At 34.9% G+C, this 23,791-nt stretch overlaps 1 protein-coding gene across 1 annotated transcript; it reads left to right on the forward strand.

Moving 5' to 3' along the window:
- Positions 1-17,010: 17,010 nt before the first annotated feature.
- LOC127858395 (uncharacterized) lies at positions 17,011-22,492 on the forward strand. Its single transcript, XM_052395515.1, has 2 exons — positions 17,011-17,425; positions 17,884-22,492. Exons 1-2 carry the CDS (start codon positions 17,207-17,209, stop codon positions 20,194-20,196), a joined length of 2,532 nt encoding a protein of 843 aa, XP_052251475.1. The 5' UTR covers positions 17,011-17,206; the 3' UTR covers positions 20,197-22,492.
- The last annotated feature ends 1,299 nt before the right edge of the window (positions 22,493-23,791 follow it).

Consider the following 23,791-nt stretch of genomic DNA (forward strand, 5'->3'; position numbering starts at 1 on the left):
GTCGAGTGCGCCCGCTAATAAAGTAAGTTTAGAACTATGTTAAAATATGTTATGTCTCATCGAAATCCAGGCAGACGACGTAGAAATGATAGATGACCATGTGTACGCCGAAGAAGAAAGTGCCGGAGAATTGTTTCCTTTGTGAAAACAAAAGAGTTTTTAGTTTGACTGGAAAAAAAGAATAAAATTATAATGAAGCAATTTCTTATTTATTAAAGCGTCCATTTAAGGATTTTGTATCTGCAAATCAAGAGGCACAAATTGAATAAGGAGTTTGTAGAGGGTGTGACGCCAAAATTAAATCTGCTCATGAAATTGTAAAAAAAACTGGACCTGGCTTTGAATGATGGCGTTCAAATATCAGACTCAACTCGATTTAAGCGTGGCACAGTCTCGCCCATAACCCCAAAATTATCTTCAACTGTGAAGCGTTGCAAACATGCTCCTACTGCTGGTAAAAAACCTGCAAGGCATTCACTTGGTGACATGGCCATACCAGGTCCTTCCAAGGAGACTTCAGAGGTTGAAGTTGTTGTAGGTCATTCTGTGCTCACAAAAGATCATGACTATACGGCCAAAGCCGTTGGGTCAGATCATGACTACACCAGGGCTTTAAACACAGATATGAAACCACATGACATTCATGCCATCCATACAATAACTGCCATGGACATAATCAAGCAGCATTTGTGTGAGACAAGTGGGAGCACTGAAATAGTGGGCGAAATAGTGGATATTGTCGCCAATAACAAGGTTTGTACTAACAATTACTGATAATAATTTGCTTCTTCATTTATAATTTGTACCAATTTATCAACTTAAATCTGCATATTGGAAGTATTGATACAATTTTTTAAATCAGGATCTGTATTGAATATAAGATTTATAGTGTTAGATAGAGATGAACTTTATGGTGTGAGGCTTAAGGGACATTCCACAGCATGAAAGTCTTAATTTGTATCCACCACTCATCACATTTATTCATAGCTACTTACCCAATTATGCTGTCATCAAACATGTTAGTAACATGAAAATAAATGCAAATACTTTCAGATATATTGTATTAGGCATTATTTTATTTTGTTGGTTTCAAAGTCACCATGTGGATTTTTGTCACATTTTTAAAATCATGGTAGAATGAAAACATGGGCTTAAAATAGCAGCGGGATAATTATATTGTTTACAAATTATTTGAACTGGTGTTGATTCCTCAAATGAAATGTAGAATAATCCCAAATAAATTGTACATATTCTTCTAAGGACCAGCTATACAATTAAACAGATAATTTCCCTTTTCCACAATAAACGTTTTTCTGTAAATAGACAGCAACTATGTTATTTAATATACCAGTAACCTTTCGGTCTATTGTAGATATTATCCAATCGAGTTCAAGCAAGATTCTTGGAACAAATCAACAATGTCTGCGCTTGATTGTCCTCTAGAAATGCTGCATTTAACAGCATTCTTCTGAAAAAGAAAAGTGTCTCACAGTTGATGCAGAATGGGGAAAACATTATTCCAGAAATATTACAGGAAATTTCAGAAAGGTAAAGACTTAAATTTTACCATACATTAATGAGCAATCTATACAAAAAATGTGAAACTGTAAAAATTGATCCTATGGGTGCATAGAACTCTAGTAGAAGTATTTTTTTTATGAATGAAAAGAACATGAAAGTACACCTGAATGTGCAAGCACACTAGCTGTTCTTCCTAAGTTATAACCCTACTTCTGTTTAGGATATTTTCATTCATCAAAGTGGATTCTTTAGGCATTACAAAAACATTAACATTTAAATAATACCTTGTTGAAGTGTAAATTCTACCAATCATGACTATGCATCTTAAAAGTCTTTAAAAGGTTTTCTTCTATATTGTGAAAATTCCCTCTTATATGTTGTATACATTACTATATACATGTTTGTTTTTTGTGTGAGTTTATGATTAGAACGAAAGCTTCCACATTATTCAATTGGATCATCATTTTCACTTTTGTGTGATAAATACAGAATATAAAAAACTTTTTCATAATATTTATCTGTCAGAAGTGGATGTATTTAGAATTGTGTTCTTTTTCTTTTTTCGTTTTACACGTTTTGTTCAAATAAGAGCAAAAGAAATTGTCAGTATTCCTCTCTGTTGACAGGTCTTATTCACAATAAATCACAATAATAAATTGACATGCATCTTTTTACGTTCAAATGTGCGTAGTATTTTGTTGATTGGGACTACATGTATAATTCGAACTGAACTACATTAACCCTTTGCATGCTGGGAAATTTGTCGTCTGCTAAAATGTTGTCTGCTAAATTTCTACAATTAGCATTTTCTTCGATTTTTTTCAAAGAATACTATCTGAATAGCAAACAGTTTGGATCCTGATGAGACGCCATGTTTTTTGGCGTCTCATCTGGATCCAAACTGTTTGCACAGGCCTTCAAAATTCGGTTCCCGCACTGAAAGAGTTAATGTTTGCCTAGCAAGAACAAATATGCATAACAAAATACCATACAAATAACATGTAATTTAATATCATGGTACATTCACATCACCTGTGTTTTTAATCAACTACTCATTTCAAGAACACATGTTTATGTAGAACACAAATATGTTCTGTCTGTACACTGAAGATTTACAGTTTATGTACATTTACCAACAGGCTAGTCATGTGATTTTTTTAAATTCAGTATTATTTGTTTTAGGTCAGCTCTGGATTATTTTCCAGTGCAAAACAAGACATAAAATATTTTGTCTACTGAATGTTATAACATGTGTAACTGGCATTTTGTAAATTGTTCAGGAGTACATATTTTCCAAAATACATAAAGAGCACATATTTAACTTTTTTGCATTCAAAATATTTCGGCGTTAAAATTATGGTAAATGCTTCTTTCTTAATTATTAATTGTTTGCCAAAATACATCTCAATTTCGATGTTTTGTTTTTAAAATTAATTTATAATACTTATCAGAAATTGGAGTACGGAAAAATGTTATTATTTTAATTTAACAGTTTTTTGCTTCCTGTTTTGAAAATTGATTCATAAATTTCATTAGTGTCGCCAGATTTCGACTTGTGAAGTTTTTTCAGAATTATATTCGTACGGTCAGGGCTTTCTTGGACTGTCACGGGTTGTTGAGACCCAATATGTTTGGCAGCTCCTTCATCAGACTGGTTGGTAATGTCCCACTTAATGCCATAAATGGGACATCATTAAACACTGCAGGAAGAGTCTTCAGCTTTTGAAAGGCTGTCCTGAATTCCTTTCCCCTAATAATGAAAGAAGATTTAAACAACAAAAGTCGTAATATTATTATAACTATACTAGAGTTCTCTTTTACATTTTTAGAACCATTAATATCAGTAGGGTGCTTTGAAGATTATAAAGAGAAAATATGATGAACATAATTTTATATACATGTATTAAGTGAAGATAAGGCAAAGACTAAAACAAACCTAAATGCATCAGTGAAGTTTCCATTTTTAATGGCAATCTAGAAATTTTAGTAGTCTACTTCTTCTGTGATCATTAACTTGTACAAGCACTCACAGCTCAAGCACAAAACATTTTACATGAAGTTGACTGAATTCATATAAAATGGTGTACATATATAATTAAACATGTATACCTACATCACAACGGTTAATATTTAGCTATTGAAATTGTCTTTGTGCATAAATAATGAAAGGGGGAAAAATACCAATAAAAATCATTCTTGGAAGAAATTATCAATACATTAATGATCAAAATATACAAATGCCCTGCAAAAAAATTTTATCCTCAAAATAACACATGTGTAAATTATGGCCTTTGCTGGGAGTTGAACCCAGATTTCTTCCCACAGAGCAGGGGAAGTGTTCTTACATTGAACTACAAAGGCTAATAAATTGTATATGAAATTAAGAGGATATATGTCTTGACTCTTCTATGGGGCCCATATTCCCTACTCACTTACTGCTGTTTTTGATTGTGTATGTGAATACATGTGAAATCCTGTATAAACAGTATTTTTGTGTGAGTTCTTGTTTACGCCACATTAGATTTAGTTTATAGAGTAAACGTATGTTAAAATCAATGCATTAATTTATGTACTGATAAGTATGAGTACTCCTCTTAAATATAATTACAGTTAATATGTTTTTCCTGATGTAAATTATTTATTGATACATGTACTCAGTGTGCGAAATTCGCACTAGCTTGAAGGGTTTTGGCTAGTGAAAATCCTTTCGAGGTAGTGGGAATTTAAAAATGTATATAGTCGGGCCAGTAAGAAATTTAACTTTTCTATACAATACATGTGTAAAAGAATTTGGGATATTACTTTAAAATTTGAATTTCGCACACTGCTTGTACTACTTATGTTATTATTATTTTAAACGTTTTGTAACCTTGCTTAATCATAATTTCAAGTGCTTGTTAAAATAATGTATATGTGTCTATTAATGTTATTATCATATTGCATGTATTAACATCTGTCCACATGGGCAATTGGCCTTCTAAAAATGCTGTTAATAAAATCTTGAATCTTACTTAGTTACTAACCATTCTTTTACAATGTGACATTCATCTATCACTACCCCTTTTACATGATCAATGAATTGTCTTTTGCTCAGCAAGACTTTTCCACTGACTGTTAAGAAGTGCTTCAGGATGAGCAAACACAATTGCGAATTCCCCTTCTGCAATATTCTGGATCATATCTTTCTCCATAAGCTATAAATAAATATACCAATAGTTGCTAACTTACAGATTATATGATGTGAATAATAACTCTTCTTTCACTCTTGGTCAAGTCCGAGTGGAAGTAATATGGTACTACGTTTACTGGTATAATTATCGATTATTATATATATATTATATTTCTTGAATAATAATAATATGGTATATATACGGACTATAAATACAATTACAATGGCTTTATATCAGTACAGCAAAGCATATACATGTTATATAAATATCTATCATTTATTCTAAAATATCATTTATTCAAGCAGTATTAAAAATAATTTGAAATACGTCATACAATAAATTAAGGCTAGTCAGTGTTACATGTACTTATTAACAATTATTGCTGGATCTACTAAAAAGTGTTAAAATTCCACCACTTAAAATTAATGTAATATGAATGTTATGATCATTTAAAAAAAAACACTTATCATACCGGTAAAAACAACGCTGGTCCATTATATCAACTAATGATATCTTGATTTAACTTATAACTGTTGATACCGTGTGTGATTTTGAAAGTACTATGAATGGGTCAGAATTATTTGTACCAAAAGATTAGTGGGTTTTTTCAAGAGGTTACTTTTCCGGGATACATACATTCCACACATAAAGAGATGTTTAAATGCCACAAACAAAAAGGTACATATATATTTTGTTTTGTTGAAAATATTGGTATAAAATAGTCACAAAAAGGTATGCAAAGTCTCCTGGTAAGAGGTCTTCATAATATTTCTAATAGTAATAATGATAATGCAATGCAATTACCTCTACTTCTCCATCACATTCATGGTAAGAAAGCCTACAGGCCTTTACATCATACTTTTTCAGAGTTTCAATCTGCTCATTTTGAATGATTGTTAATGGAGAGATGACTAATATCGTCGCTTGCGCCAAGTTGCGGTTCATCTTTTTTCACAATTGACAACAACTTTGGAATTATCTGATACACCAAACTCTTTTCATAACCTACAGGAAGGTTAGCAATTATGTCTCTCCCTGCTAAAAAATGTTCCAAACATTCAATCTGTTTCGCTTAAGGCTGAAAAGATGGACAAAATTCAATAAAAGCTCTCGTTATTTCAGAAGTGAACGCCATGTTTGGTTTATGGACGTTTCGTGCCACTACCAGTTCGTGCCAATGATATTTGTGTTGAAAAGGGGTAGACGTTGTTGTTGTTTTGTTTTTTTATCGAGTGCACCGGGATTGTCTCCCATATGGCCATCGCCCCCAGAAAGACGTGTTAGTTGGTTACGGGGGATAGTGCAAGATACAGGAGACACCCCGTTCCAGAGGTGACCCTGGGTCTTTTTAGTGCCCGGTGTATAGCACCTAGTACACTGCACCTCGGTTTAACGTCTCATGCGAAAGACGAGTTAGTAGGTTAGGTGCAGCGGGGGATCGAACCAGCGATCTCTGGATTGTGAAGCCAGTGTGTTACCACTAGACCACGGATCCGCTACATCGGGGTAGACGTTTCGTCCCACTGATAATATAAAGGCGGATAGGTGTGAATAATGCCGTATAGGTGTGAATGATATTGGGGTGTATATAAATGTTGAACATTACAACAATGTTGGCAATTATGATTATAAATAACAAACAAATAAAATGATTTATCGTTAGTATACTAATATTTGTAAATAGTGTATTATATGCGATAAACATAAAGCATAAAGTGTTGTTATTTTTTATGAATCATGTGTATGCGCTTGTCATAATAAAATAAAATGATTTATTGTTAGTATAAAAACATGTGTGCATAGTTCATTATGTTTAATAAATATAAAACATGAAATGCTGTTATTTTCTATGCTTCAATTGTATGTATTATATACATAAATAATAATATATAACATGAAAGAAAAATAATACAATTTAAAATAATAAAGTTGGTCTTTTTCTTTTAAGAAAAGCTTATGCTTTACTATCGACTCACAAACTTTCAATTAGCCGTATGTGTATTTACGTAATTAGCAAACAATTAATTACCGACTCGGGCCTTTAATTTACCGACACGGGCTTTTAATGGCCAATTAGTAAACAACTCACCGCATCAATTATGATACAAACTGTGTAATTCATTGAAGGAGTAAATAAAGTCAGTTGAACACACAGTATATAATACCGCCAGACGGTACGAACGAACAACGACGTTTAAGGTATTTTTTTTACATATATAGAATAATAAAGCAATATATTATTTTAAATTGATAGTTATAATTTAAATATTATCTTATAAAAACTAATATATCACATTTTCATTGGATAGTTATAATTTAAATATTATTAAATACAAACTAATATACATCATATCGTTCACAACATATTTCTTTTTTTCCAGGATGGCATTTCAGAATCAACGGTCGAGCAGGGCGTCCCAACCTAGGGTTTTACGTGCTCGTCCCACTGTTGCGTCGTGAGGCAGAAACAGTGGATCTGACAATCCGCCTTGTGTTGGAGCACGCCCTGACTCGGGTACACCGGAAAATTTTCAAGAAGTGCACGGGCGGCTCTTCGAGATCTGGGAGAAGTACGAAGACGATGACATGACAACTACGCAACTGCTGAGAGCGTGCAGCCATATAAACGAGCTGGGACCAAGCACAACCCAGGATGACATCCACGATGAGGACTTTTGAAATGCAATATATTGTATATATGAATTTTGTATGTGTATGATAGGATAGTATGCTGTTGTATTTGTGTTTCTATATTTGTGCACTTTTGTATATGTGTATTAAAACAATGTTTGAATATATTTATGTTATCAATCTAGATATTGTTAAAATGTATGCATGCATTCACTTCTGATGTTGTTAATGTCAATTTATTGCAAATGTTTATATATATTTATGTAATCTCTGCCAACACAAGATAATCCTACCAGATTGGGTAGGATGCAATTTTTTGTTTAAAATGTATGTTTGCATTCACTTCTGATGTTTTAATATGTTTATGTAATGTATTGTTAATGTACTATATGAAGCATTTAAATTGACTTTTAAACAATCTTGAAAAAAAAACATTGTTGTTTTCCCATTGAACAGATGTTACAATCAAAGGTGCGAAAGTTTCCTGTTATGATTTCACACCTATACGGTATTATTCACACCTATCCGCCTATGTATTATCAGTGGGACGAAACGTCCAATGCCCTCCTACACAAATATCAGTGGCACGAACTGGTAGTGGCACGAAACGTCCAGCACCCCCATGTTTACCAAATCGAAAAAATGTCCCGTCGTTATTTTTACTTTTTTAATTTAGGTAATTTATTTTTTTATTATGAACCTAAACTAATTCAATATGTTGAAAATCTAAAAGAGAACGATACTACTTTTCATAATATAACACTTATAAAAAAAATAATGACGTCCTACCGAATCTGGTAGGATTTTCTTGTGATGGCAGAGGTTGTATGTGAGAGCAAGGAACGACAACTCTGCATGGAGATTGCACTCTGTTATTGACGGGAGCCAGAAAGCTCGCCCCAAAGACAACTTGCCCCAAGACAACTCGCCCAAAAAATCTGGACAACTCGTCCCAAATATATTGGACAACTCGCCCCAACCAAAGACAACTCGCCCCAAATTTATATATATTTTATCTGGTTAGTGAACTTATAATTATTTGTTGTGGCGTACATTTTTCAGGTCAGGCATCTAATGTGTCCCCTTTACTAATGAATCTAAATTATTACAGACAACTCGCCCCAAAGACAACTCGCCCCAAGACAACTCGCCCCAAAAATCTGGACAACTCGCCCCAATGTTTTTGGACAACTCGCCCCAATCGAAAGGCAATTCCCCCTTAAATGAAATACAAAGCGCCCCAAATAAAATAACATCACACAACGAAATATTTTGTGATATATATAATACTCTTTGTGGGGAAAAAGTATTATATAACATTTTTGACTTTAAAAGGAATGCAAAATACACAAAACGAATAATACATGGGAAAAACACAAAAACTTGTAATGTGTTATATTCATAATTATATTCATAATTTATAACAATTACATACTCAAGATACTAACATTTTTATTGAAAACATACAAAGCATCAATTACGGCTTATTACATGAAATAAATAACAAAGATTTATGAAGAGAATGAAAATACAATTCAAAATATAATAAAACATTTCTAACATCTATAATAATTTTTTAAAACATTACAACAACAGAAATATATAAGACGGGGTATTTAACTTGTGTTTCATTTATTTCATGATAGAAATATCAACGGAATGCACAGTTAAACCATCAGCGGAGTTTTAATTACCTCACAACTGATTGAAGGTGTAAATTATGTTATCTTATCAACGGGTTGTAATTAAATCGCCTCCAATTTAAAGGAACTGTCAACCACGACGACGAAGAAAAGAAAAGTTGTAAAATACCGTGTTCTTTAACAATTATTAGTTTATATTGATTAAAATATCACGACTGGTATATTACATTACTTGAAAAAAGTTGTTAAGTTTTCATATTTTCTGTATATTTGGTGATAAATTTTACTGGGTATGTCTACCAGGTAACTACCAGTTAACTATAAATAACGCCAGTAGATTGATCATCATCGACATTTGGTAAACCCAGAAATGCAAATTGTGCATGCGTAGTGAATTGTATATATTTTATATATAAAATGATCAATCTACTTGCGTTATTAATAGTGTGTAAATCGTTATGTCACCTATTTTCGCGATGTACTTTTGATTTCACATCGCGAAATTTTATTACCGATTATACTAAAAATATGAACTTTTTTCAAGTAATGTAATATACGAGTCGTGATATTTAAATCAATATAAACTAACAATTGTAAAAATATGGTATTTTAGAACTTTTCATTTGGTATGTATTCATTTAGAGGGCCGATAGTACGGATAGACATGCTAATCGATTAAAATATATTTAAACATATTAAATTGAGCATGATTGAAATGTATTTGTAGTCCTATTTATGTTGTGGTTTAAATGTCTAACAAACTGATACATTTTGTTAGATCAAATCGTCTTCGTTTCTGTTTTTCCAAATTTGAATGCTACAGCGAGTATTTATTTTCTCAATGCATGCATATCATTTACGTTTTAAATCTTTATGTTTCATCAATATTTGCGACGCATTATTGAAATTGTTGTGCAAAAATGACGTCGGCGTTACCGCTTTACATCAAATTAAGAGCTCATTTATGGCGTACCATTTGTGTCGAAAGTCAACAAGACCTAAAAGGTAAAAAGAGAAATGTACTTCGACGTTCAATATGTAAATTGTTCTTCGACGCACAAGTATGAAATACACTTCGAAATATATATTTGTACGTCTAAGTACACATTGTACATCGGCGTACATGTTTGTACTTCGACGTACAAATTTACTGAAAAGCCAAGCAAAACACTCGTCTCTTGAGCCGCTTTTTTCAGATTTATTCATAATAAATGTTTGAAATATCTTTTTTAATTGAGGACAAAATGAATAAAAATATCAAGATTGAAAAAACAAACAAACCAAGAAGTTTCAATGATATAATGCATTTAAATAGATTATATACCAATTAAAAGAAGATTCAATGTCACTTTTTTTTAATTATAATTATCAAGCATATTGTGAGTATGTATTGACCATGCGGGGCGGAGTATCACGGTCCATCGCATTAATGTGTAGGAATTCCCCAACGGTAACCAAACAGTTACCAAACGATAATGGTAGTAAATATGTATAATAACCTCCCTGGTTTGGTCGTATTTTGTGATAACCGTTATTCACATTAGTCAGTTGTAAATTCCGCCACGCCAGGTCAATAAATACGCACAATATCTATGAGTCAACTATATGTGTAGTTGAATACAGTTACTCCAGTTCGATTGTGAGTCGGACAGTTTTGATATTGAGTCGGACAGTGAGAGATGTCAGTGTAAATGACAATATATTATATGGTTTAATACTATTCTAAATCAATAATGCACAATACTATTTGTTCTATTAATGTTTTTCAATATTTGGTTTATATTGAAATTATTTAATCTAATTATATTATGTAAAATTACTTATATACTTACGTTATCGACCAGTGGTTTCTACACGCGCTTCTAAGCTCGGCGACCCGGGTTCGACTTCGCTTCCGGTGCATACCAGTTTGATTGGTGGTTGCCATACTAGATCAGCGAGGTTTTGCTTAATTTATTTTCACACTATTCATAAGTATCAGGTTAATATTGGGCAACTATATAGTTATGATGCCTTGCTTAATGCACTACGTTTGTTAGCGTGTATGGACAAGAACGTCTATGAAGCTCATCAGGTATCGAAAACAAGTTGAAGATTGAAGATTTGTGTTTTCAAGCTGAAGACAAATACAATGTACAACATAATTTCTAATTGGTATTTTTGAGTTATCCAGTTACAAATCAACTCAAACATGTGTGTACGCGACTTTTTTCTTTTGGTGCATTACATGTAATGGCCGTGTGCCTGTTTGCTGCAGTTACCTCACGGCTTCGCAAGGAGAACTCAGGGTTCCGAGCTTTCAGCTTTATCAATATCCACCACATATCAGAAGGCCTGCCTCGCTTAAACGAGGTCACTAGGTCAAAAGTCACAGTGACTTGAAATAGTAAAATGGTTTCCGGATGATTACTCAAGAATGCTTATGCCTAGAATCATGAAACTTCATAGGTACATTGATCTTGACTGGCAAATGACCCCTATTGATTTTCAGGTCACTAGGTCAAAGGTCAATGTTAATTGTGACTCGAAACAGTAAAATGGTTTCCGGATAATAACTCAAGAATGCTTACGCCAAGGATGATGAAACTTCATAGGTACATATCAAGCACTTGATAATACATTCATACCATAGAGACAAGGTTTATTTTGTAAAAGGTAAAGAGTTTGTCTTACTCCAGCACTAAGGCCGCCGATTCCTAAAAATCTTCTCTCTCGATTATCTGTTTTAACTACATAAGCGTCTTTCTGCAAGCATACAACAGTTTCTACAATTTGCAGAAAGATACATGTACCATGAAAACAGAATAATATATGCACTGTAAACAAGCACATCTTTAAAGACTTGTGACAGTTAAGCTTGTATTTTATAAATAACATTCAAAGAAAACCATCACAAACAAGAACAAGAAATGTGTTTGTCGGAAACGCTATGACCCCTTCTGCGCCGCTTTGAAATTATTTTTTTGACCTTTGACGTTAAAGGATGACCTTGACCTTGAAGGATGACCTTGAACTTGTACTTCCACCACTCAAAATGTGCAGCTTCATGAGAATGTATGAGTATGGATGATAGAGTGTATGGATGGTAGAGTGGTTGAATGAATACATGATAGAGTGGTTGTTAGTATGGATGGGGAAGTTGTAAAATGGATGAATGATAAAGTGGTTCAAAGAATGGATATTAGAGTGGTTGAATGGATGGTATATGGGTTGAAAAGATGGATGGTAGAGGGGTTGAATGGACAGATGATAGAGTGGTTGAATGGATGGATGATATAGTGGTTGAATGAATGAATGGATGTTAGAGTGGTTGAATGGATGAATGGTAGAGTGATTGAATGGATCAATAGATGGTAGAGTGGTTGAATGGACAGATGATAGAGTGGTTGAATGGATGGATGATATAGTGGTTGAATGAATGAATGGATGGTAGAGTGTTTGAATGGATGAATGGTAGAGTGATTGAATCGATCAATAGATAGTAGAGTGGTTGAATGGATTGATGGTAGAGTGGTTGAATGGATGTATGTTAGAGTGGTTGAATGAATGAATGGTAGAGTGGTTGAATGGATGGGTGGTAGACTCGTTCAATAGATGGGTGTTGGAGTGATTGAATTGATGGTAGAGTGGTTGAATGTATGGATGAAGGAGTGATTGAGTGGAAGGATGATAGAGTGGTTGAATGAATACATGATATAGTGGTTGTAATGATGGATGGGGAAGTTGTTAAATGGATGAATGATATAGTGGTTCAAAGAACGGATGGTAGAGGGGTTGAATGGATAGATGATAGAGTGGTTGAATGGATGGATGATATAGTGGTTGAATGAATGAATGGTAGAATGGTTGAATGAATGGATGGTAGAATGGTTGAATGGATTAATGGATGGTAGAGTGTTTGAATGAATGGATGGCAGAGTGGTTGAATGGATGAATGGATGGTAGAGTGGTTGAATGAATGAATGGTAGATTAAATTGGTTGAATGAAATGATGATAGAGTGATTGAATGCATGTATGGTAAAGTGGTTGAATGGATGGATGGTAGAGTGATTGAATTGAATGATTGTAGAGTGGTTGAATGTATTGATGGAAGTGTGGTTTGTCAAATAATGATGAGAAATTGGGTGAAATATTTGGGTTTTCTTTATGTACGAAATATTGACAAGTATATCAGTGGCGAGTATGCATGACGGTCAAAAGATTAAATATTTGGATCTGGTGTATGTTTAACAACAAAGGGGTTACAATGCTGTTGACACAAGCCTTAGGCTGTATTTGCATTATTTATTGGTATCACAATGCTGTTTAACGTGTGCATACTTGAATAGTGACTTCTCCAGTAGGTTGAAATTCAGCCAATCAGAAATAAACACACATAGAACACCGACCAATGGGATTCATAACAGAGTTTCACTGGGCAGATGTTAGAGGGAAACACGACAGTTAGCGTTTAGACTTGGAGACGAACGGATCCAGAAAGACACAATCATGTAGCAATCACAACGTATTTGTATAACTGAAAATATTAAGTATGTTAGACATTAAATTGGACTAGAAACTGATATGTGGTGTTGTTGAATATTTTATCCTATATTATGCAGAGAAATTAACATAAATAAAGAGGGACCGACTTGTCCCATGCACGGCACGAGAAAATGATAGTTAATGCAAAACTCGTCACCTTGGCATTATGCGCATGACGAGATATCGAATGATAGGCTACACACTGGTAATTTAAGAGTATTGAACATTGTTAGTAACTATGTGTCGTCCATGAACTATGAACGATTACGCGACAGGTTGAATTCATAAATAGTACAGTGGGGAAATAAATTGATTGAAAAGTGGATGCATGTATTGATGGTAGAGAGGTTGAATAGATTGCTGGTAGAGGAGTGGCTGAAGAATAGTTGTTGAATGAATTGATGGTAGAGAGGTTGAATGGATGGATGACAGAGTGGTTGAATTGATGGATGGTAGAGAGGTTGAGTGGATGGAAGTTAGAGTGTTCGAATGGATGGATGGTAGAATGGTTGAATGGATGGATGGTAGAGTGGTTTAATGGATATATATTAGAGTGGTTGGATGAATGAATGCTTGAGTGGTTGTATGGATGGATGGTAGAGTGGTTAATTGGATGGATGTTAGAGTGATTGAATGGATGGTAGAGTGTTTGAATGTATGGATTGTACAATGATTGAATGGATGGATGGTAGAGGGTTTCAATGGATGGATAATATAGTGATTAAATCGATTTATTGTAGTATGATTGAATGTATTGATTGGAGTGTGGTTGAATTTATAGACATTTCAGTGGAGGAATGAATTGATTTAGGAGTGGTTGCATGTATTGATGGTAGAGAAATTGATTAGATTGCTGGTAGAGTGGTTGAATGAATAATGGTTGAATGCATTGATGGTTGAGAGGTTGAATGGCTAGCTGGTAGAGTGGTTGAAATAATGGATGTTAGAGTGGTTTAATAAATGGATGGTAGAGAGGTTGAATGGATTCATGGTAGAGTTGTTGAATGGATGGAAGGTAGCGTGGTTTAATGGTTGGATGGTAGAGAGGTTGAAAGCATGAATGGATGAGTGGTTGAATGGATCGATGATAGAGTGGTTGAATGGATGGATGAAAGACTGATTAAATGAGTGGATGGTAGAGCAGTTGAATTGATGGATGATGGAATAGTTGCATGGATGGATGGTAGAGTGGTGGAATGGATGAATGTTTTAGTGGTTGAATGGATGAATGGTAGAGTGGTTGAATGGATGGATGGTAGATTGGTTTAATGGATGCATAGTAGAGTGATTGAATGGATGGTAGAGTGGTTGAATGTATGGATGATAGAGTGATTGAGTGGAGTGATGGTAGAGTGGTTGAATGAATACATGATATAGTGGTTGTAAGGATGGATGGGGAAGTTATAAAATGGATGAATGATATAGTGGTTCAAACAACTGATGGTAGAGTGGTTGAATATATTGATAGTACATTTGCTAAAAGGATGGATAGTAGAGGGGTTGAATGGGTAGACGATAGAGTGGTTGAATGAATGAATGGATAGTAGAGTGGTTGGATGGATGGATGGTAGACTGGTTGAATGGATGAATGGATGGTAGAGTGGTTAAATGGATTTATGGCAGAGTGGTTAAATGGATGCATGGATGGTAGAGTGGTTGAATAAATTAAATTGGTTGAATGAATGGATAATAGAGTGATTGAATGCATGTATGGTAAAGCAGTTGAATGGATGGATGGTAGATTGATTGAATTGATTGAATGTAGAGTGGTTGAATGTGTTGACGGAAGTGGGGTTGAATTCATAGATAGTACAGTGGTGGAATGAATTGATTGAAAAATGGTTGCATGTATTGATGGTAGAGAGGTTGAATAGATGGCTGGTAGAGTGGTTGAATGAAAAGTGGTTGAATATATAAATGGTAGAGACGTTGAATAGATGAATGGTAGAGTGTTCGGATGGATGAATGGTAGAATGGTTGAATGGATGGATGGTAGAGTGGTTTAATGGATAGATGGTAGAGTGGTTGAATGAATGGATGCTAGAGTGGTTTAATGGATGGATGGTAGAGTGGTTAAATGGATGGATGTTAGAGTGATTGAATGGATGGTAGAGTGTTTGAATGTATGGATGGTAGAGTGGTTTAATGGATGGATGGTAGAGAGGTTGAATGGAAGGATGACAATAGTTATTAAATCGATTTATTGTAGAGTGATTGAATGTATTGATTGGAGTGTGGTTGAATTCATAGAAAGTACAATGGTGGAATGAATTGATTGAAGAGTGGTTGCATGTATTGATGGTAGAGAGGTTGAATAGATTGCTGTTAGAGTGGTTGAATGAATAATTGTTGAATGTATTGATGGTTGAGAGGTTGAATATATGGCTGGTAGAGTTGTTGAAATGATGGATAATAGAGTGGTTTAATGGATGGATGGTAGAGAGGCTCAATGGATTCATTGTAGAGTGGTTGAATGGGTGGATGGTAGAGTGGTTTAATGGTTGGATGGTAGAGAGATTGAATGGATGGATGGTAGAGTGGTTGAATGGATGGATGGTAGAGTGGTTGAATGGATTGATAGTAGACTGGTTGAATGGATGGATGGTAGAGTGGTGGAATTGATGGATGGTAGTATAGTTGAATGGATGGATGGTAGAATGGTTGAATGGATTAATGCTTTATTGGTTTAATGGATAGATGGTAGAGTGGTTGAATGGATGGATGGTAGAATGGTTTAATGAATTGATGATAGAGGTGTTGAGTAGATGGATGCTGAGTGATTAAATGGATGGATGATAGACTGGTTAAATGGATATATGATCGAGTGATTGAATTTATGGATAATAGAATGGTTCAATGGACGGATGGTAGAGTGATTTAATGGAGTGATGATAGACTGGTTCAATGGACGGATGGTAGAGTGATTGAATGGATGGATGGTAGAGTGGTTGAATGGCTGGATGACAGAATCTTGCTTAGGTTTAATTTATTATGAGCGTGCATATTATGTATATCAACCTTTCCTTCATGATAAAAAAAGGTTCTTTATAGCCATAACATTATGGCTCGTATTTTCTGCCTAGAGAAAAGACGATTATAATCTTTATACAATATTTGTATGATTTTTCTAAATGATAAATTATAAATACCTGACAGCAAAATAAAGCGTTTCCAGAAACAAAATCCTTTGCCACTGCTGAATTTGAAGGAATGACACCGTTGCAGATGTGTGTTTATAGAATGCTCGTACGAACAAGTAAAATAAAAATAAACTCTTAAATAAAATAATAATTCGCTCTCTCCTTTCATTTATTTGGAAAAGTGCATGAAAAATGTCCTTTATATTTAAGGCTGATAAGGAAGCGTGGAGACATTATTGAATTCATGTTTATGCATAGGTCATTTCATACTTACATGAGATCATCAATATTTAACTACAGAAGCGAAGGAAGGTTATCGGTGATCTATTTATATCCAATGTCCTTGTTATCGGCATATTTATAGATTTGTGTATGGTTTCGATTCAACTATATGATCGTTTTTTCCAACGGATATTTTGCCATATTAGATTGCACGTACTCTGTATTGGTTTGTTTTCGCGTTTATAAGTGAACACCCTTTCTTATCTAGAAGGAGAAACACACACGTTCAAGTATTAAGTCATTCACGTGTAGTATAATGATGTGATTTGCTCTGATATCGAGGTTGAAAACATAATGGCGACTGCTCTCGACTATTCTGAGTCATTGAACACGGAAAAAGAAAAGAGCAAGGAACTTAAACGTTTGGAAAAAGAAAAGAGCCAGGAACGTAGACGTATGGAAAAAGAAAATAGTCAAGAACTTAAACGTTTGGCCGATAAACTCGACTCGAAGTTATCCGAAGCCGTTCAACAGACGCTGGCAATAGGGCCACTACACTCAACTTTGCTCGAGGTTTGTTTTGTGAATGAAGAAACGTTATTATAATTTCTTAAAATACGACCTTGTACAAATATAAAAAGCTGTTTGGCCTATGTCTCTGTTACACTTAAAACGTTTTGTCCATTTTAATTGCCTGTTCAATGTTAACATCCTGTTATTATAACAGTATTTTTGTTTGAAAATAATCGACACGTATTTGATAATATTAAGTTATAAACCGTTTCATGTTTACGTTTAATCGAAAGTTTCTCAACATTTATGTTTTATCATGAACATGCTCTAAACATGGAGTACACTATAAAGCTAAAATTCACGCAGAGCTTTTGAATAATATGAGCTTTTATTAACAGAGTGAATGTGTCCTTATGTTTACAAAGCACATTTTATCCAGAATGAGCATTCACTAAAATACAACGATTAAAACTAAACAATGTTTGCGTAATTTTATATCGACCTTTTTGGATTTTCAGCAATTAACTAAAGTTAAAATAGTATTAGTCGGAAGTTCACAAGATGGGTCGAAGGTAAACACCCCTTATGACGCTGGTGACGTTGATATTATTCTTATTGCAACGGACAAGCTTTTATCGGAACCACTGTTTCGGTATGTCAAGGATCATCCGGCATCCCTTTGGGTACCTGCAAAGAACAAAGAACATGCCCAGTATTTTATAGATGTAACTTTGATTGAAGGTCAGTATGTCCCAGTGTCTGTGCTAAGGCACATTAAAAAGGACTTCGAGGAAAAACTAAAAGCCGACATCAATAGGAAAGTTCAACACGGAATATACATTTCTGAGGATAGAATCAATACTATTCAGCGATCGAAAGTAGGGTATACTTATGAATCAATGCCAACTGGAGAAGACAAAGAAGACACAGACGAAAAAGATGCTGTATTCGAAAAGTTTCTCTCCGCAGACATTGTTCCTGCTTTTTCTTTCAAAGGATGGCCATTTACAGCAGAAGAATGGACCAAAAGGAAAAGAGAATGGCCATCTGAGGAGGTAGTTAAGAAGGTTATTGATGAGGGCTGTCAGATTATTGCTAAGCGGCCCTTAGACACAGGATTATATGCAAGTATTCCTGAGTTTATTGAACGACATACTGATAGCAATCAGAAAGTCGACAATGTTATTGATACACAAACAGATGAGAATGATTCAGACCAGCAAAGATATGTTAATAACGCAGATAAAGATGGAGGACATTCAGATGAAGAAAATGTAAATGATGGATATTTTCGTCTTTCATTTTCTCAATGTGAGCGTATCCTTGTCGAAAGCCTGTCGGAGCTGCAAGTTTTATGTTGGCGTGTGTTAAAAGCCTACCAGAAAGCTTATTTTGAAACTCAGCCGCAAGTTTTGAAATCTTATCACTGGAAAACTGTAGTCTTCTGGTTCGTAGAAGAGACCAAACCAACCTTCTGGAAAGAAGAAAATTTCATGAATGCTGTTTTAAAAATGCTTGAGAAGATGATCGATTGCCTCGAGAAACGCTTCCTCCCTCTATATTTCGTGCGAATGCAAAACTTAATCACGACGACAAGCGAATATGCGATTAAGAAAACAATCAAAACGATTCAACAAATTCTAGAAAAGCCCATTGAAAGTCTCCGCCAGTTTCTTGAAAACCCTCCAAAACCAATCACTATGATGCCGGAACCACAACGTGCAAATCTTCTGGAAAAATCAAAGCCAGTGACACCTCTAGATTTTGTGAATGAAATCTTAAATGACGCACGCTTGTTCAGTGGGAACACAGAGGAAGTTATTGATCTTTTAAAAAGTGACGCACAATTGTTAAGCAGATACAAACAGGTCGTTAGTAATCTTTTACAAGACACTTTGTCACAAGCCACCACCAGAGGACCTATCCAAATCGGACAAGAAAACCCGCCAGTGGCGAATTGTGCGATAGAGAGCCGTGTATCTCCTGCAGAGAAACATTGTGAGCATATGGAAGACGACGTGAAAAGAACAGTTGATGACACCTTGCACCAACTGAAAAGGTCATCAACATGCTTGTTAAGTAAGCCACAACAGGACATTATTGATCTTTTAAAGGAGACTTTGGCAAAAGCCAACAACAGAGGACCTATCAAAATCGAACATGAAAACCCATCAGCGAAAACATCTGCGACAGAAATTCCAGAGAGCCAGAAATCTTCTCAAGAGACACAACGTAAGCCAGTGGAGTTCGACGTGAAAAACACTTTTGGCGATGCCTTGTACAAACTGACAAGGTTATCAAATTCAGAAGAAAAGTGTCATGTATACCAATTTAACAATGTTATATCGGAAAGCGAAATTCCAATCCTGGAATCCTTACTGCAGTTGGCAGGGGAGAGTGTAAAGATGCTGCTCGGAGGAGAGGAAGGTGCAGCTGATCCAGCGTTTGGTAGGACTCTTGTAAGATTGATGATAAAGAACCAAAAACCTGAAGCATGCGAGCCGAATGATGCACACATTCCGTTCGAACTTGGGGACATAAAGACCAATATGAAAAAAGCAAAAGAGGACTATATGAAAAAGAAAACACTAATTAAAGAAAAACAATGCAACAACAAAAACAACACAATACAGGATAACGAGATACCAACCATAGAAAGTATACTCCAGTCGGCATGCAAGAGTTTGAAGATGCCAGATGGAGGAGAGACAAGAGCAGCTGACCAAGAGTTTGCTCAAAAACTTGTCGAATCGATGAAACAGAATCAAAATACTGATGGGAACATGATTGATGATATGGAAGGGTTAATGGCGGAGTGTATGGATATATGAAAACGATACTAAAAGAGAAGCCAGAGGGTTCAGTAGCATATTGGTACTGCGATTCAAAATCTCATGACTGCCTGAAACTAAGAGAGGTTGCAACGCTGGACGCTACAGTAATAATGGATTATAAACAATGCTAATAGACCGTATCTGCAAAAGCATCATACTGTACACAACTGATTTTTTTATGTGATATAAACCGAGTGCGGTTTTATGCACGTAGGTGCGACAGCTTAATAAAGTTAGGGCAGCTAATAGCGACGTGTTTAACATGGTCTCCATCAAACTGTTTAATTATTTTAAACATGAACATATTCTTTTGTTTGATTAATCAAAATCATTTTGACGAGCTTACGTGAAGGTTACTGTTTAGTGACCATTATCTACAAAATGTGTTAAATGTGTATTTTATTTTATTTAACTGACACTCATTATAGAATAATAAACGGATGTAATGCATAACACAACATAAACCACTGAACCCAGAACACGTGAGGAATACTGCGGGGTATATAATTTTCTCAGACTGGAAATGCATTTATAGTGACACTGAGATTCGAATGGTAATTTTTTTGTAATTAATGCCATCGGACTTTTTAACCAAGTCTCACGGCGACTGATTTTTTAATGATATAAATTTAATGTAGTACAGGTCAATTTGTTATCTCCCTTTTCATATAACATATATTTACTTCTTGTGTGTATTTCGTCCTCTCGGCAGTGTTCGTTTACCCATGAAAGCTCGTGCTATGTGGTCATGTCCAATCGTTATTTAGAATTGATCTGTTGCAAGATTTTCATTGGTCATTCAAATGTACCTGTTGATTTCATTATGAAATAACTGACCACGCAGGCATTTGCCAAGACCGTCTAGTGGACGCAAGTCCATAGTCGTTGTTTTATTCCAACCTGGTCTTTTCCGTTATGGCTATATTGGTCAGCGTCAATAAATACAATTAAACCTCCACGGCTTTGATTGAATGGTGTACCCCCAATCTCCACACCCACTACAAATGGCGCCCAACGTGGGGCAGACGTGCGACGGAAGGACCAGGTTGGCGGCTGGACCAGGTTCCCGGAGGGCGGCGAGGTTGGTACCACGTTCGTTGAGGACGGGCCCACGCTGTCGGAGCGGTGCTGGATTCGGGAGCACGACAACCCCAAAGAAGCGCGTTGACTTTCGTCCAGCTCCTAGGACCGTTTCGCAGGACCCGCAGTACTTTCGAAAGGACAGCTGGATTGTGTATTAATTATGCACTTTCTCGTAAGAGAAATCCGCGTGTTGTTCAGTGTTTATGTGAAGTTTTGTTTACACCACGTGACTTTTGTACTTTTTAATTGTGAATGTCGTCACTAGAACTTTCTGTAACTGTTCGTTGTTTTCAATATTTATGGCGCACTTCTTATTACGTGTGCGTATGTGCACAAAAATAGTTCCTTTGCTATCAAATGTAAACATTACGTATGCAAACACGTCTTGTATTTCAGTTCGGTGTTATTGCAGTCTTTGAAAATATTGTATTAATTTTAAACATGATAATTTTCTGTAAGTATTTAAGAAACGTTTGTAGCGAAGTTCAATTTTGTAAATAATTTTCAGTTCACGGTTAATAATAGTTATGTTATATGTTTTCGTGACCGCTAGATTTCATTCTTTTGCCTTATGGTTAAATTACAAATTAGAATCCACGTGATGTAGTTAATTTGTGGTATTGACTTCTTTTATTTTCTTTAAAAAGTAGTAAAATTATAAATATGTTTAGTGTTGTAATAATTTGACAATTATAAAGTTTTTGCAGAAATTATTTTTTTTATAATTTGTTTCATGGCCGAATTCACTTTTAGAGAAATGTAAATATAAAGGGGAAAGTTAGGAGAAAATATATATTATCTCTTAACGTAAACCCCCACAAGGATACACTGTTGTCAGTCAGTGAGAAATAAAAACACTGAAATAAAGTTAGCCTGTGTATAAGTATTTGCCACTGAATATTTTACTATCAATGTAGGCAGTCGATATATTTTACATGTGTCGCAATATCTCTTTTATGTCATTATAACATCCAATTTCAGGAAAACGTATTCCTAAAAGCATTCTCCAGTGTTTAAAAGCCACACAATGTGGCACAGTAACGGAATGATATGTCTTTAAGAATTTATAACACCCATAACGGTTTGATAAAAATCCGGCTTGATTCCATATAATTGGTGTCATTATATTGTTTGTCTAGAAGAACATGTATTATAAAAACGTCATTATGTATGCTTGTTTATTAATGCTAATACATGATTTTGAATTAAAGTTTTTGATATTAATTTATTTTAGGTAAATTATTGCTAATGCACTTGTGCTAACTTCCTACGAGGCCGAAACAATTTGACTTTTTTTCTGGCGCCACGTGATTAAGTGGAATAGTGGTGTCATCCGTAATACTTTCTTCTACACGTGCGCTTGTAAAGGTCTAAAAGTCTAAGTCACGCACGTGCGCTTTTTAAATATTATTGTTATCTCACGTGCAATTTACGTGCGCAAGTGAAGACATGGTGTACACGTCTTTACGTTGGCACGTGTAACTCTTCACGTAAAAGTCTTGACATGTGCACGCTTAGGTATTTGTGTGTGTAACGTTAAATCTTCACGTGTAAGTATTACCAATGAACGGCCTGATATATGGTATTATTCGATTAAAGCAACAGTCAAAATAAAAAGTGTATTATAAAGGGTTCTAGTTATAAAAAAAATTAAATTACCGAAATATGTGCTTTTATTTGGAAATACACTAAATAAATCAAATGTTCGAAAACTTTCCATAAGGTAGTTACGTTTAACTAAGTATTTCCCATGTCTAATTTAGTCGATCAAACGACTTAGTAAGTTTATAAGATGTTTCACGACCTAAATTCCTTATTATTTTACATACTTCAAAACGTGTCTTAGTTTTATGTTTTTGGAAATATTTACGACATAATGTCAACGTTATTTGCTGACAGTGTTCACCTAAAAGCGTTCAAGTGCGAGCGTAAATACTTAAACTGGCAAATATGGAGTCTTGAACGTGCATACATTAAAACTAGCACGTGTGCAAGTACACATCCTTAGGTGCGAACGTGCTAGTATTTATGTATGCACGTGCAGGATTTAAACTTGCGCATGTAAAGACTATAAATATTTTTAATGTCCCATCCACGTCACCGTTGATATGCTATACATTTTTATCAATTTCAAACTAACCTCAATAGCAATGCGTAATTTTCAGTACAATCGCTCCAAGCGAAAGAAGCGCCTGTTAAGATTACAACTAAAATATGTTTTGATAGGAACGTGTTTTGCAGATCTATTAAGCTTTCATGAAAGGCTTCGCCCACCAAGATTCGATCTGGCCTATCATAGATTGTGTTTGCATTAAAAACAATGAAAAATATGAGGTACTTCTGTTCGGTTTTATTTGTGTATGCACAATGTATACGATTAATTAATGAACCGATAACGACCAGCTAGGGCCGTTGTTTTCGACTGTTTTGAACCGCTGTCAAATATTCTATTTTTTGCTGTTCAGATTAAATGCACCAAGTTGAACGTTAAACACATTGTTATCAGGCA

This window comes from Dreissena polymorpha, chromosome 14 (assembly GCF_020536995.1).
Source record: "Dreissena polymorpha isolate Duluth1 chromosome 14, UMN_Dpol_1.0, whole genome shotgun sequence".
Lineage (NCBI taxonomy): Eukaryota > Metazoa > Mollusca > Bivalvia > Myida > Dreissenidae > Dreissena > Dreissena polymorpha.

What these genes read in the sequence shown, in the direction of transcription:
- LOC127858395 (XM_052395515.1), top strand. Translation starts at nt 17,207, where the DNA reads ATGGCGACTGCTCTCGACTATTCTGAGTCATTGAACACGGAAAAAGAA. An exon ending in TACACTCAACTTTGCTCGAG is followed by an intron (nt 17,426 to 17,883) that starts GTTTGTTTTGTG and finishes TTGGATTTTCAG; the next exon opens with CAATTAACTAAAGTTAAAAT.